The sequence below is a fragment of the Ailuropoda melanoleuca genome, chromosome 10 (genome assembly GCF_002007445.2).
Source record: "Ailuropoda melanoleuca isolate Jingjing chromosome 10, ASM200744v2, whole genome shotgun sequence".
Lineage (NCBI taxonomy): Eukaryota > Metazoa > Chordata > Mammalia > Carnivora > Ursidae > Ailuropoda > Ailuropoda melanoleuca.
The window spans coordinates 22,151,439-22,164,747 of record NC_048227.1 but is presented as its reverse complement, the minus strand read 5'-3'; the positions used below and the strand labels follow the sequence as shown (position 1 = coordinate 22,164,747).

Below are 13,309 nucleotides of genomic sequence, written 5' to 3'. Positions count from 1 at the left end.
ATCTATATCACATTTTAGTTGCATCATATTTTGACCATAAATTCCTCTCTCTGCTTTTTAAAAATAGCTCTGTTCAGTTATTATTTTCATATCACAGTCACCAGTTTTAATTAATTTATTTTGCTTATTTTTAGGAATCTTATAAAGCTGTACCACCATTACCACAAACCAATGTTAGAATATTTCCACCATCTGAAAAAGATCCCTCAGGCCTGTTTACAGTTAATTTTCATTACCACATCCAGCCCAGACATCCTTTGCCTCTATAGGTTTGATATTTCTGGATATTTCATATAATAGAATCAGTTGCATGTATAAGTACATCAGGTGCATGTATCCCTTTGAATCAGTATTTTTGTATCCTTTGGGTAAATACCTAGTAGTTCAATTACTTTCTATGTTAACCAAATTTAAATATAAAGAAACACTTGGGGGGAAAAAATCATTCACCACAATCAGGTGGGATTTATTCCTGGGTTGCAAGGGTGGTTCAATATTTGCAAATCAATCAACATCAATACACCATGTTAATAAAAGAAAGGATAAGAACTGTGTAATCATTTCACTAGATGCAGAAAAAGCATTTGACAAAATACAACATTCATTCTTGATAAAAACCCTTAACAAAGTAGGGTTACAGGGAACAAACCTCAACATAATAAAGGCCATATATGAAAAACCCACAGCTAATATCATCCTCAAAGGGGAAAAACTGAGAACTTTTCCTCTATGGTCAGGAAGAAAATAAGAATTCCACTCTTTTTCTTCTTCCAATATTTTATTTAAATTCAAGTTACTTATATAGTGTAGTGTTGGTTGCAGGAGTAGAATTTAGTGATTCATCACTTACATATAACACCCAGCGCTCAACACAACACGTGCCTTCATTAATGCCCATCACTCATTTAACTCATGCTGCCACCCACCTCTGCTCCAGCAACTCTCAGTTTGTTCTCTAATGAAGAGTCTCTTTTGGTTTGCCTTCCTCTCTGTTTTTCTTATTTTATTTTTCTTTCCCTTCACCTATGTTCATCTGTTTTATTTCTTACATTCCACTTATGAGTGAAATCATGTGGTATTTGTCTTTCTCTGACTGGCTTATTTTATTTAGCATGATACACTCTAGTTTCATTCATGGTGTTCAAATGGCAAGATTTTGTTCTTTATGATGGCTGAGTAATATTCCATTCTATATATATAACCACATCTTCTTTATCCATTCATCAGTTGATGGAAATTTAAGCTCTTTCCATAACTTGGCTATTGTTGATAGCGCTGCTATAAACATTTGGTTGCATGAGCTGCTTTAAATCCATTTTTTGTAAAGGATGTCCACTCTAATTCAACATAATACTAGAAGTCCTAGGCACAGCAATCAGACAACAAAAAGAAATAATAGGCATCCAAATTGGCAAAGAAGAAGTAAAGTTTTTACTATCTGCAGATGACATGATACTGTATATAGAAAATCCAAAAGACTCCACCAAAAAACTGCTAAAACTGATAAATGAATTCAGAAAAGTTGCAGGATACAAAATCAATGTACAGAAACCTGTTGCATTTCTATAGACCAATAATAAAGCAGCAGAAAGAGAAATTAAGGAATCAATCCCATTTATAATTGCACAAAAAAACCATTAAGATGTCTATGAAGAAACCTAATCAAAAAGATGAAATACCTGTACTCTGAAAGCTATAAAAAACTGATGAAAGAAATTGAAGATGACACAAAAAAATGGAAAGACATTCCATACTCATGGATTAGAAGAACAAATATTGTTTAAATGTCCATACTACCCAAATAAATCTCCACATTTAATGCAATCCCTATCAAAATACCACCAGCACTTTTCACAAAACCTAGAACAAATAATCCTAAAATTTGTATGGAACCACAAAAGATCCCAAATAGCCAAAGCAACCTTGACATTGTCTTCTTAATTTTATTTTGTGCTACTCACTGTTAGTATATGGAAATCCAAATGATTTTTTGTGTATACCTAAAATATTATGACTTTTTGGTCTTATATCCTGTGCACTGAATTAATTCACTTATTAGTTTTAGTAGTTTCTTGTGGATTCCTTAAGATTTTTCCATATGGAGGATTGTGTTGTTTGAAAATACCCTTACTTCTTCCTTCCAAAATCAAGGTTTCTTTTTTTTAATTATGTTACGTTAGTCACCATACCGTACATCATTAGTTTTTGATGTAGTGTTCAATGAGTCATTATTTGCATATAACACCCAGTGCTCATTACAACATGTGCCCTCCTTAGTACCCATCACCAGGCTCCCCATCCCCCCACCCCCTCCCATCTGAAACCTCAGATTGTTTTCTGGAGTCCATAGTCTCTCATGGTTCATCACCCCTCTGATTTCCTCCCCCCTTCCGTTTTCCCTTCCTTCCCCTAATGTCCTCCATGCTATTCCTTATGTTCCACATATGAGTGAAACCATATGATAATTGTCGTTCTCTGATTGACTTATTTCACTTAGTATAATACCCTCCAGTTCCATCCATGTTGATGCAAATGGTGGATATTCATCCTTTCTGATGGCTGAGTAATATTCCATTGTGTATATGTATCACATCTTCTTTATCCTTTCATCTGTTGAAGGGCATCTCAGCTCCTTCCACAATTTAGGTATTGTGGACAATGCTGCTATGAACATTGGGGTGCATATGGCCCTTCTCTTCACTACGTCTGTATCTTTGGGGTAAATACCCTGTAGTGCAATTGCTGGGTGGTAGGGTAGTTCTATTTTTAACGTCCTGAGGAACCTCCATAGTGTTTTCTACAATGGCTGTACCAGCTTGCATTCCCACCAACAGTGTAAGAGCATTCCCCTTTCTCCACATCCTTGCCAACATTTGTGGTCTCCTGTTTTGTTAATTTTTGCCATTCTAACTGGCTTAAGGTGGCATCTCAGTGTGGTTTTGATTTGAATTTCCCTGATGGCTAGTGATGTTGAACACTTTTTTTGTGCATGTTAGCATTTGTATGTCTTCTTTGGAAAAACGTCTGTTCATGTCTTCTGCCCATTTCTTGACTGGGTTATTAGTTTTTTGGATGTTGAATTTGAGGAGTTCTTTATAGATCTTGGATACCAGCCCTTTATCTGTAATATCATTGCAAATATGTTCTTGCATTCTATGGGTTGGCTCTTAGTTTTGTTGACTGTTTCCTTTGCCATGGAGAAGCTTTTTATCTTGGTGAAGTCCCAAAAGTTCATTTTTGCTTTTGTTTCCCTTGCCTTTGGAGACATGTCTTAAAACAAGTTGCTGTGGCCAATGTCAAAGAGGTTATTGCCTAAGTTCTCCTGTCAGAGGTCTGTTGCAGTTGCTGCGGAAAACAGTTTGGTGGTTCCTCAGAAGGTTAAATATAGAATTACCATATGACCCAACAATTCCACTCCTGAATATATATCCAAAAGAATTGAAAAGAAGTATTTTAGAAAGACCTTGTACACAAATGCTCATAGCAGCATTATTCGTAATAGTTTTTTCCCATAAAAAGTGGAAGCAACCCAGGTGTTCATCCTCTGATAAGTGGATAACAAAATGTGGTATATCCATACAATGGAATATTCAACAATAAAGAGAAATGAATTACAGGCACATGTTACAACATGGATGAGCCTTCAAAACATTAAGTTAAGTGAAAGGCCACTTAGTGTATGATTCCATTTATATAAAATTTCCATTTATATAAGATAATTTTATATAAAATTATATAAAATAGGCAAATTCTTGGAGATAGTAGATTAGTGGTTACTGGTGGCTAGGGGAAGGGGGTTAATAAAGACTGGTTCATAGATACTGGGTTTTCTTTTGGGTAATGAAAATGTTATGGATCTAGGTAGTGGTAATTATTACACAACATTGTGAATGTATTAAGTGTCATCGAATTGTACACTTTATTTTTTTTTTTAAAGATTTTATTTATTTATGTGACAGAGAGACAGCCAGTGAGAGAGGGAACACAGCAGGGGAGTGGGAGAGGAAGAAGCAGGCTCCCAGCGGAGAAGCCTGATGTGGGGCTCGACCCCAGAACCCTGGGATCACGCCCTGAGCCGAAGGCAGACGCCCAACGCCTGCGCCACCCAGGCGCCCCCGAATTGTACACTTTAAAAAGGAAAATTTTATGTGTATTTTGTTACAATAAAACAAATTGCATTTCTGCATATTGCACAAACCAGAAAACAATTCTGATAAAAAGAGAGTGATTTATCTCACATCTCGGAGATGTCTGCTATTTGCATATCTAGAATTTATCTGTTTGTATTAGCTAATTTTCTCTGTAGTAAGCCCAAAAGCAATAAACTATTGTCCATTTACATTTCAACTATTTGTTGTTTTCTTCCTTATGATTATTGCCATTATTATATTCTTTTCCTACTTAAAACTTTTACCTATTTATAGAATAAAGGTTTTTCTCACTCTAAAGGACTTTAATTATTTGACATGGCCTAAAATAATGGTTAGCTATGCCACAAATACCTTTATTTTGTTTGCTTTAATTATTAAGCATTGTGTTCATGGAGGCTCAGCTTTTAAAATTCACTGAGTATGTGGTAATATTGTCCTGGTAAAAACTAGAGGAAAAAATCACTGGCAGAAGAACTTTTATAAAAACCATAAATATGCAGAAAGATAAGAGAAATTAATAAAATATTAAGATAATTATTTTCCATATTCTATACTTCCTTAAATCTAATTTAAAATTCATTTGACCCTATATTTCTTAACTCTGGTGTCATCTTAGACTTTGTATCAGTTTTTAAAGTAAGACTATCTCTCTTTTATCATCCTCAGCTATTGAGAACAGTGTCTATAATTTTGGAACACATGGGATTGCAAAATTTTTGATTGCATTGGCTGTCTTGGGCTTATTTTATCTCCTTTTGCTTTTGTGTCTGGAGACTACTTCCTGGAGCCTGCAAAACTTTATCTCTCATAAAATTTTATCTAATGTCCACAACCTATTCATAAAACGCAGGAAGGTGAGTAACTAAGATAAACTTTAGATACAACTCAAAGAAAACTCACTATTAGGCCAAAATGTATGAATCTACGTATTCCTACCTCTATTATTTGATAAAGATAATATCACACAATTATGTCAAGATCTAACTGGAACTAATTTGAATCATAAGTCTCATTTTAGTTGGATTGACTATGATAGAAAGCACTGCCTTGTGCACATACTGTCTTTGAGATGTATTTGGTTGTAATTATGGAATTGACTTTTTAAAAACTATGTAGTGATGGGTATTAAGGAGGGCACATATTGGGATTAGCACTGGGTGTTATACACAACTAATGAATCGTTGAACACTATAACAAAAATTTATGATGTACTATATGATGGCTAACTGAACATAATGAAAATTAAAAATAAATAAAAAATAAAAACAATGTAGTGAAGCACCTGGGTGGCTCAGCTAGTTAAGTGTCTGGCTCAATTTCAGTTCAGGTCATGATCTCATGGTTGTGGGGGGATTGAGCCCCATGTCAGGCTCCATACTCAGCAGGGAGTCTGCTTGAGATTCTCTCTCCTCTCCCTCTGCTCCTTATCCCACTTGCTCTCTCTCTCACTCAAATAAACCTTAAAAAGAAAACAAACAAAAAACCATGTAGTAGAAGCTTCATGCTTCTACCAGTCAGATTATTAATTACTGCTTTACATAGCTCCCAGATTTCACATAATCTCAGAGTTTTGCTTAGGATTTTTAAAATTATTTTAATGGTCCATCCATTCAGTTACTGAATTCCCTTCCAGTCTATACTTGAACTTCTTGAGGCAGAAAACCACTTTATCTGTCTCTTTGTAACTTCATTCATCCCAGTTCTGTCCCTGGGTGCTGTTCTGGGATGGCTCTAGATCTTGGCCATAAATTTCTCTGAGACTGCATGTCTTTACCATTTCACAAGGGAGGACGTCTTGAGACCATCTGGCCTCTTCCACTACCTGGAACTTTGATTAGGATAAGAAGTCACAATTATCTATGAGAATTAAAAGATACTGCTTTCCAGAGTGGCTGCACCAATTTGCATTCCCACCAACAGTGCAAGAATGTTCTCCTTTCTCCACATCCTCACCAATACCTTTTGTTTCTTGTGTGGTTGATTTTAGCCATTCTGACAGGTGTGATGACATCTCCTTGTAGTTTTGATTTTTGTTTCCCTGATAATCAGTGGTGTTGAGCATCTTTCATGTGTCTGTTGTCCATCTAGATGTCCTCTTTGGAAAAAGTTCTATTCATGTTTTCTGTCCATTTTTTTAATTGGATCATTCATTTTTTGGGTGTTGAATTTTCTAAGTTCCTTATATATTTGGGATACTAACCCCTTTTCAGATATATCATTTGTGGGGCACCTGCGTGGCTCAGTCAGTTAAGCATCCTACTCTTGATTTTGGCTCAGGGTCTGAAATTGAGCCCTGTGTCGGGCTCCATGCTAACCATGGAGACTGCGCTTAGATTCTCTCTCTCCAGGGGTACCTTGGTGGCTCAGTTGGTTCAATGTCTGACTCTTGGTTTTGGCTCGGGTCATGATCTCAGGTCATGGAATCAAGCCCTGCATCAGGCTTGCACTCAGTGTGGAGTCTGTTTGGGATTCTTTCCCCTTCCCTTTCCCTCCCCTTCTATTCCTCCCCCTGCTCACGCCCTCTCTCTAAAATAAGTAAACAAAACTTAAAAGATTATCTCTCTCTCTGCCCCTCCCTTCCTCCCACACACTCTTTCTCTCTAAGAAAGAAAGAAAGAAAGAAAGAAAGAAAGAAAGAAAGAAAAGAATTGTCATTTTTATTTCACTTCATATATTCTCCCACTCCATAGGTTGGCTCTTAGTTTTGTTGATTGTTTCCTTCACTGTGCAGAAGCTTTTTATTTTGATGACGTCCTAGGTTACTGCCGATATTCTCCCCTAGGATTTTTATGGTTTCCTGTCTCACGTTTAGGTCTTTAATCCATTTTGAATTTATTTTTGTGTGTGGTGTAAGAAAGTGGTCCAGTTTCATTCTTCTGCATGTTGCTGTCTGGTTTTCCCAAGAACATTTGTCGAAGAGACTGTCTTTTTCCCATTGGATATTCTTTCCTCCTTTGTCAGAGATTAATTGACCATATAGTTGTGGGTTCACTTCTGGGTTTTGTATCCTGTTCCATTGATCTATGTATCTATTTTTGTGCTAGTACCATACTGTTTTGATCACTACAGCTTTGTAATATAACTTGAAGTCCGGGATTATGATGGCTCCAGCTTTGCTTTGCTTTTTCAAGGCTACTTTGGCTATTCAGGGTCTTTTGTGATTCCATACAAATTTTAGCTCTGCAAAAAATGCTGTTAGTATTTAGATAGGGATTACATTGAACGTGTAGATCGCTTTGGGTAATATGGACATTTTAATAATATTTGTTCTTCTAATCCATGATCATAGAATGTCTTTCCATTTCTTTATATCATCTTCAATTTCTGTCATCAGTGTTTTATAGTTTTCAGAGTACAGATCTTTTACTTCATTGGTTAAGTTTATTCCTAAGAATCTTGGGGTTTTTATGCAATTGTAAATGAGATCAATTCCTTAATTTCTCTTTCTACTGCTTCATTATTAGTGTATAGAAATACAACAGATTTCTGTATGTTGGTTTTGTATCCTGAAACTTTTCTGAATTCATGTATTAGTTCCAGTAATTTTTTTTTTTGGTGGAGTCTTTCTACATTGTTTTCTACAATGAGGATCATGTTGTCTGAAAATAAGAAAGTTTGACTTCTTCCTTGCTGATTTGGATGCCTTTTATGTTGTTGTTGTTGTTTGGCTTCTTCCTTGCTGATTTGGATGACTTTTATGTTGTTGTTGTTGTCATCATCATCTGATCACCATGGCTAGGACTTCCAGTACTATGTTAAATAACAGTGATGAGAGTGGACATCCCTGTCTTGTTCCTGACCATAGAGGAAAAGCTCTCAGCTTCACCCCATTGAGGATGATATTGGCTGTGGATTTTTCATAGATGGCCTTTACTATGTTGAGGAATGTTCCCTATAACCCTACTTTGTTGAGAGTTTTTATCATGAATGAATGTTGTACTTTGTCAAATGCTTTTTCTGCATCCAGTGAAATGATCATATGGTTCTTAGCCCAGATCCCCCTGCAATGAAGAAGTTGTTGCCTCTAGGTTTTGAAAGTACTATCTTCAGACAACCTTCAGTTGTCATTATCTTTATGGATTGCTTCATCTACAAAAAATTCTTGTCTCCCAAGGTGACACTTTTATAAAAGAAATAAAACTGAAAACAGAAAAGCAATTGAGAAAAATTAATTCAACCAAAAACTAATTTAAAAAAAAAGATTATGATTGATAACCTATAGCCAGAGTAATCATGAAATAGAAACATATTACCAATATGAGGACAAATGAAGGGATATCACTATGGATACCACAGAAATTTAAATCCAGTCTATCTCAGCCACATGCACCCCAATGTTCATAGCAGCATTGTCCACAATAGCCAAATTGTGGAAGGAGCAGAGATGCCCTTCAACAGACGACTGGATTAAGAAGCTGTGGTCCATGTATACAATGGATATTACTCAGCTATCAGAAAGAACGAATTCTCAACATTTGCTGCAACATGGACGGCACTGGAGGAGATAATGCTAAAGTGAAATCAGTCAAGCAGAGAAAGACAATTATCATATGATTTCTCTCATCTATGGAAAATAAGAACTAGGATGATTGGTAGGGGAAGAAAGGGATAAAAAAAAGGGGGGGTTAATCAGAAGGGGGAATGAAGCATGAGAGACTATGGACTCTGAGAAACAAACTGAAGGCTTCAGAGGGGAGGGGGATGGAGAAATGGGATAGACCGGTGATGGGTAGTAAGGAGGGCACGTATTGCACGGTGCACTGGGTGTTATACACAACTAATGAAGCATCGAACTTTGCATCGGAATCCAGGGATGTACTGTATGGTGACTAACATAATATAATTTTTTAAAAAAAGAAAAAAAATACTCAGCAAAAAAAAAAAAGAACTAGGATGATCAGTAGGGGGAGAAAGGGATAAAGAAAGGGGGGTAATCAGAAGGGGGAATGAAACATGAGAGACTATGGACTATGAGAAACAAACTGAGGGCCTCAGAGGGGAGGGGGGTGGGGGATTGGGATAGACTGGTGATGGGTAGTAAGGAGGGCACATAATGCATGGTGCACTGGGTGTTTTACGCAACTAATGAAGTCGAACTTTACATCGGAATCCGGGGATGTACTGTATGGTGACTAACATAATATAATAAAAAATCATTAAAAAAAAATCCAGTCTATCTCATAAATTTGTCACCTTAGATGAAATAGAACAATTCCTAGGAAGACACAAACTATCAAAACTCACTCAACAATAAAGAAACTAGTTTTATTTCAATTAAAGATATTATATGCATAGTATAAAACCTCCAAAAAATAAAATGCTAAGCCTGTATAATTTCACTTATGAATTCTACCAAAAAATTAAAGAAATAGCATCAATTCTGCATTATTTTTTCCAAAAAGTAGGAGTGAGAACATTTTCCAATTCATTTTGTGAAACCATCATTACCCTAATACCAAAATGGAGAAATTGTAAGAAACCAATATCTCTCAAGAACACAGACACACAAATTCTCAAAAAAATATTCATAATAGAACCCAAGAGTATATGGGAGGAATAATACACCATGAACAAGTGGGGTTTATTCCATGAATGTAAAGCTGATTTACTATTTGAAAATTAATATTACCCACAAGGTTAACAGTCTTAAGAAGAAAAACCACATGTTCATACCAATTATTGCAGAAAAAGCATTTGACAACATTCAACATGCATTTGTGATTTTTCAAAAAACTGCTAACCAAGGAAAGAAAGGAAACATTTCAACCTGATAAGTGGCATCCACTTATATTGTCTACAGCAAACATAATGATGAATGAGTGAATGTTTTCCCCCTGAGATTGAAAGCAGGGCAAGGATGTTCACTATTACTGCTCCTATACATCCAGTTTTAGACTGGAAAAGAAAAAAACAAAGCAGCTCTCTTCTCACTTTTCTAACTAGCATGTTTACTGAGCTAAATATATTCTCCTGCTCCATTTCTCCTTAATGAAGTACGAATAAATGAACACTTGATGCAAAAATAGACAATTCAAAAAAACAAAGTTGTGCTCAAACACTACAAATTACTATTCACAAAGCATGTCCTGTTGGTTCATTGCTACATATCTCTCACAGCTCCCACTGCTGATGGCAGCTTTCTTCCTTCCCTACCCTACTGTCACTCTTTCAATAAATCCTTATTTATTCTTCAAACACTAACTGTGCTTATAGAGCATATTTCCTTCAAAAAAAGAAAGAATTCATTCTTTTTTCTTAACTTGGATCTCATGGTGTCTTCAACATACTTTATTTGTAACAAATCACGCTAGACAACAATTAATAGTACCAGTGGGCTTTTGTTTTCCATGAAATGCCCATGTTATTGGCAAGAACATACTGCTTACTCACAGCTGTAGAAAAACTCCCTCTTGACTATAATTTCCAAATCTAAGCAAGTCAAGAATAAACTTGTGCATGAGAGTTCAGGAAATTGGTAGGAAGGCTCTTGGAAATTATGCAAACATTTTCTGACATCTTTGATATTACTTCCTTGGGTCAGCATTCAGAAGGTCACTCGGTTTAAACCAGATATCTAGAGTGTATTCTTATCTGTGATTCTTGTCTTAAAAATATAGTCTACAGTGTCCTGTCAAGCAATCAAGGACTATGAGGATGACGATGTAAAAAATGAAGAAAACATAGCCCTGACACTGCCTCCCAAGCTAAGGAATACTCCACTGGTTCTGAAAGAACTTACAAAGGTAACGTCATTCAATAATCAACATTGCCCTGAACTGTAGCCCACCAACCCTGGCAAGAATTTATTGGTAGTATTACTAATCTATTGGAGTTCTATGGGATCTGTATGTATCTGGTAAAATAGAAGTTTGAGAGTGGAAGAGTGAAACTGTCACAGGTACCAGTCTACAGGGGTTTGAGGTTATGGTTGCAGTGGACCCATAATTATTGCCAGTACACTGTGGGGCTGGTTTTTTTTCTTATTTTTTCAGGTTTATTATAAGTGTCCAGTTGTAAAGGCCATAAGAAATATCTCCCTTGTAGTCCAGAAATCTGAGTGCTTTGGATTACTTGGATTAAATGGAGCTGGGAAAACCACTACATTCAAAATATTGACTGGAGAGGAGACCACAACGTCTGGAGCTGTGTTGATTGATGGCTTTAACATTATCAAAAAAATCAGAAAGGTATTTCTGTTACCAATCACTGAGTTGGTATCCTAAGGGAGGAGGCAACTGGGCAAGTGAGTGGGGGACATGAAAGGGAAGCTGAAAGCACTAATATATATATATTCTTTTCTCAAAAGTGACAGAATCCAGGGACAGCAATTGTCATGATAACATATTGAGTTTGGGAAAAGGCAAATATTCTTTCTGTTTGAAACAAAGTATGAGTATCTTTAATGGCCAAACTAGAAACAGGAAGAACAGTTATTTCACTTAAACTGCTATGACAGAGTTAAGATTTTGGTATGAAACAATTACTAGAAAAAGTAGTTGTGAGAGATATTAAGAAAGTCAAATTGACAGGGTTTGGACTCCGTTTGGATGTGAGTTATAAGGAAAACAGATGATCTTAAAATATGGCCCAGGTTTCTATCATGAGCCAGTGAATAGGTGAAAGTTCCACTTACCAATATAGTAAACACAGGAATTGAGTGTGTTTGAAAGAGGATACGTTGAGTGTAAGATACCTGTGACACATCCAAATAAGAGAACAGCCCACGGGCAGTTGGAATCTGTGAATTGATATAGAGATATAAATTTGGGTTTCATCAAAATACAAGTGAAATTTACACTGGATAGATAAGTTAATCTATAGGGAGTATGTATAATAATGAGAAGAGAGATAAGGGTTGAATCCTGAGGACTACCAACATTTCTAAAATATATAGAGAAAGAATAACTGAAGAAAATACTGGGCAGGATTTGTGAGATAGGAGGAAAATCTGGATAAAGCTTTATTGCACAATCTACGTGAAAAGAAAATGTCAAGAAGGAAATGAAATGGGTGCCTGGGTGGCTCAGTCATTAAGCGTCTGCCTTCGGCTCAGGTCATGATCCCAGCGTTCTGGGATCGAGCCACGCATCATCAGGCTCCCTGCTCTGCGGGAAGCCTGCTTCTCCCTCTCCCACTCCCCCGCTTTTGTTCCCTCTCGCTGCCTCTTTTTCTGTCAAATAAATAAATAAAATCTTAAAAAAAAAAAAAAAGGAACTGAAACAGAAATGGCAGGCAAGATAGACCTGAATAGTATACATTGGACATCACTGAAACCTGAAGCAGTGGGTTGACACACAGACAGGTAAAGATGGGGAAATAATGAATAGTATATCCTTAGTTTTTGATGTAATGTTCCATGATTCATTATTTGCGTAAAACACCCAGTGCACCATGCAATACATGCCCTCCTTAATACCCATCACCAGCCTATCCCAATCCCCCACCACCCTCCCCTCTAAAGCCCTCAGTTTGTTTCCCAGAGTCCATGGTCTCTCATGGTTCATTCCCCCTTCTGTTTACCCCCCCTTCATTCTTCCCTTTCCTTCTCCTACCAATCGTCCTACTTTTTATGTTCCATAAATGAGTGAAACCATATGATAATTGTCTTTCTCTGCTTCACTTACTTCACTTAGCATAATATCCTCCAGTCCCGTCCATGTTGCTGCAAATGTTGGGTAATCGTTCTTTCTGATGGCTGAGTAATATTCTATTGTATATATGGACCACAGCTTCTTAATCCAGTCATCTGTTGAAGGGCATCTCAGCTCCTTCCACAATTTAGCTATTGTGGACAATGCTGCTATGAACATTGGGGTGCATATGGCCCTTCTCTTCACTGTCTGTATCTTTGGGGTAAATACCCAGTATTGCAATGGCTGGCTCATAGGGCAGCTCAATTTTTAACTTTTTAAGGGACCTTCACACTGTTTTCCAGAGTGGCTGCACCAACTTGCATTCCCACCNGTCTAAGAGGGATCCCCTTTCTCCACATCCTCTCCAACATTTGTTGTTTCTTGCCTTGTCAATTTTTGCCATTCTAACTGGCATAAGGTGGTATCTCAAGGTGGTTTTGATTTGAATTTCCCTGATGGCTAAGGATTTTGAACATTTTTTTCATGTGTCTGTTAGCCATTTGTATGTCTTCATTGGAAAAGTGT

General features: G+C 36.7%; 1 protein-coding gene across 1 annotated transcript in view; it reads left to right on the top strand.

Moving 5' to 3' along the window:
• The window catches only part of LOC105242040 (ATP-binding cassette sub-family A member 3), a 151,642-nt gene that overhangs the window by 102,207 nt on the left and 36,126 nt on the right, over positions 1 to 13,309 (top strand). Inside the window, exons 22-24 of the mRNA XM_034669564.1 lie at positions 4,818 to 5,005; positions 10,769 to 10,894; positions 11,144 to 11,338. Of these exons, the coding sequence (XP_034525455.1) occupies positions 4,818 to 5,005; positions 10,769 to 10,894; positions 11,144 to 11,338 (509 nt within the window). The remainder of the gene's footprint in view (positions 1 to 4,817; positions 5,006 to 10,768; positions 10,895 to 11,143; positions 11,339 to 13,309) is intronic.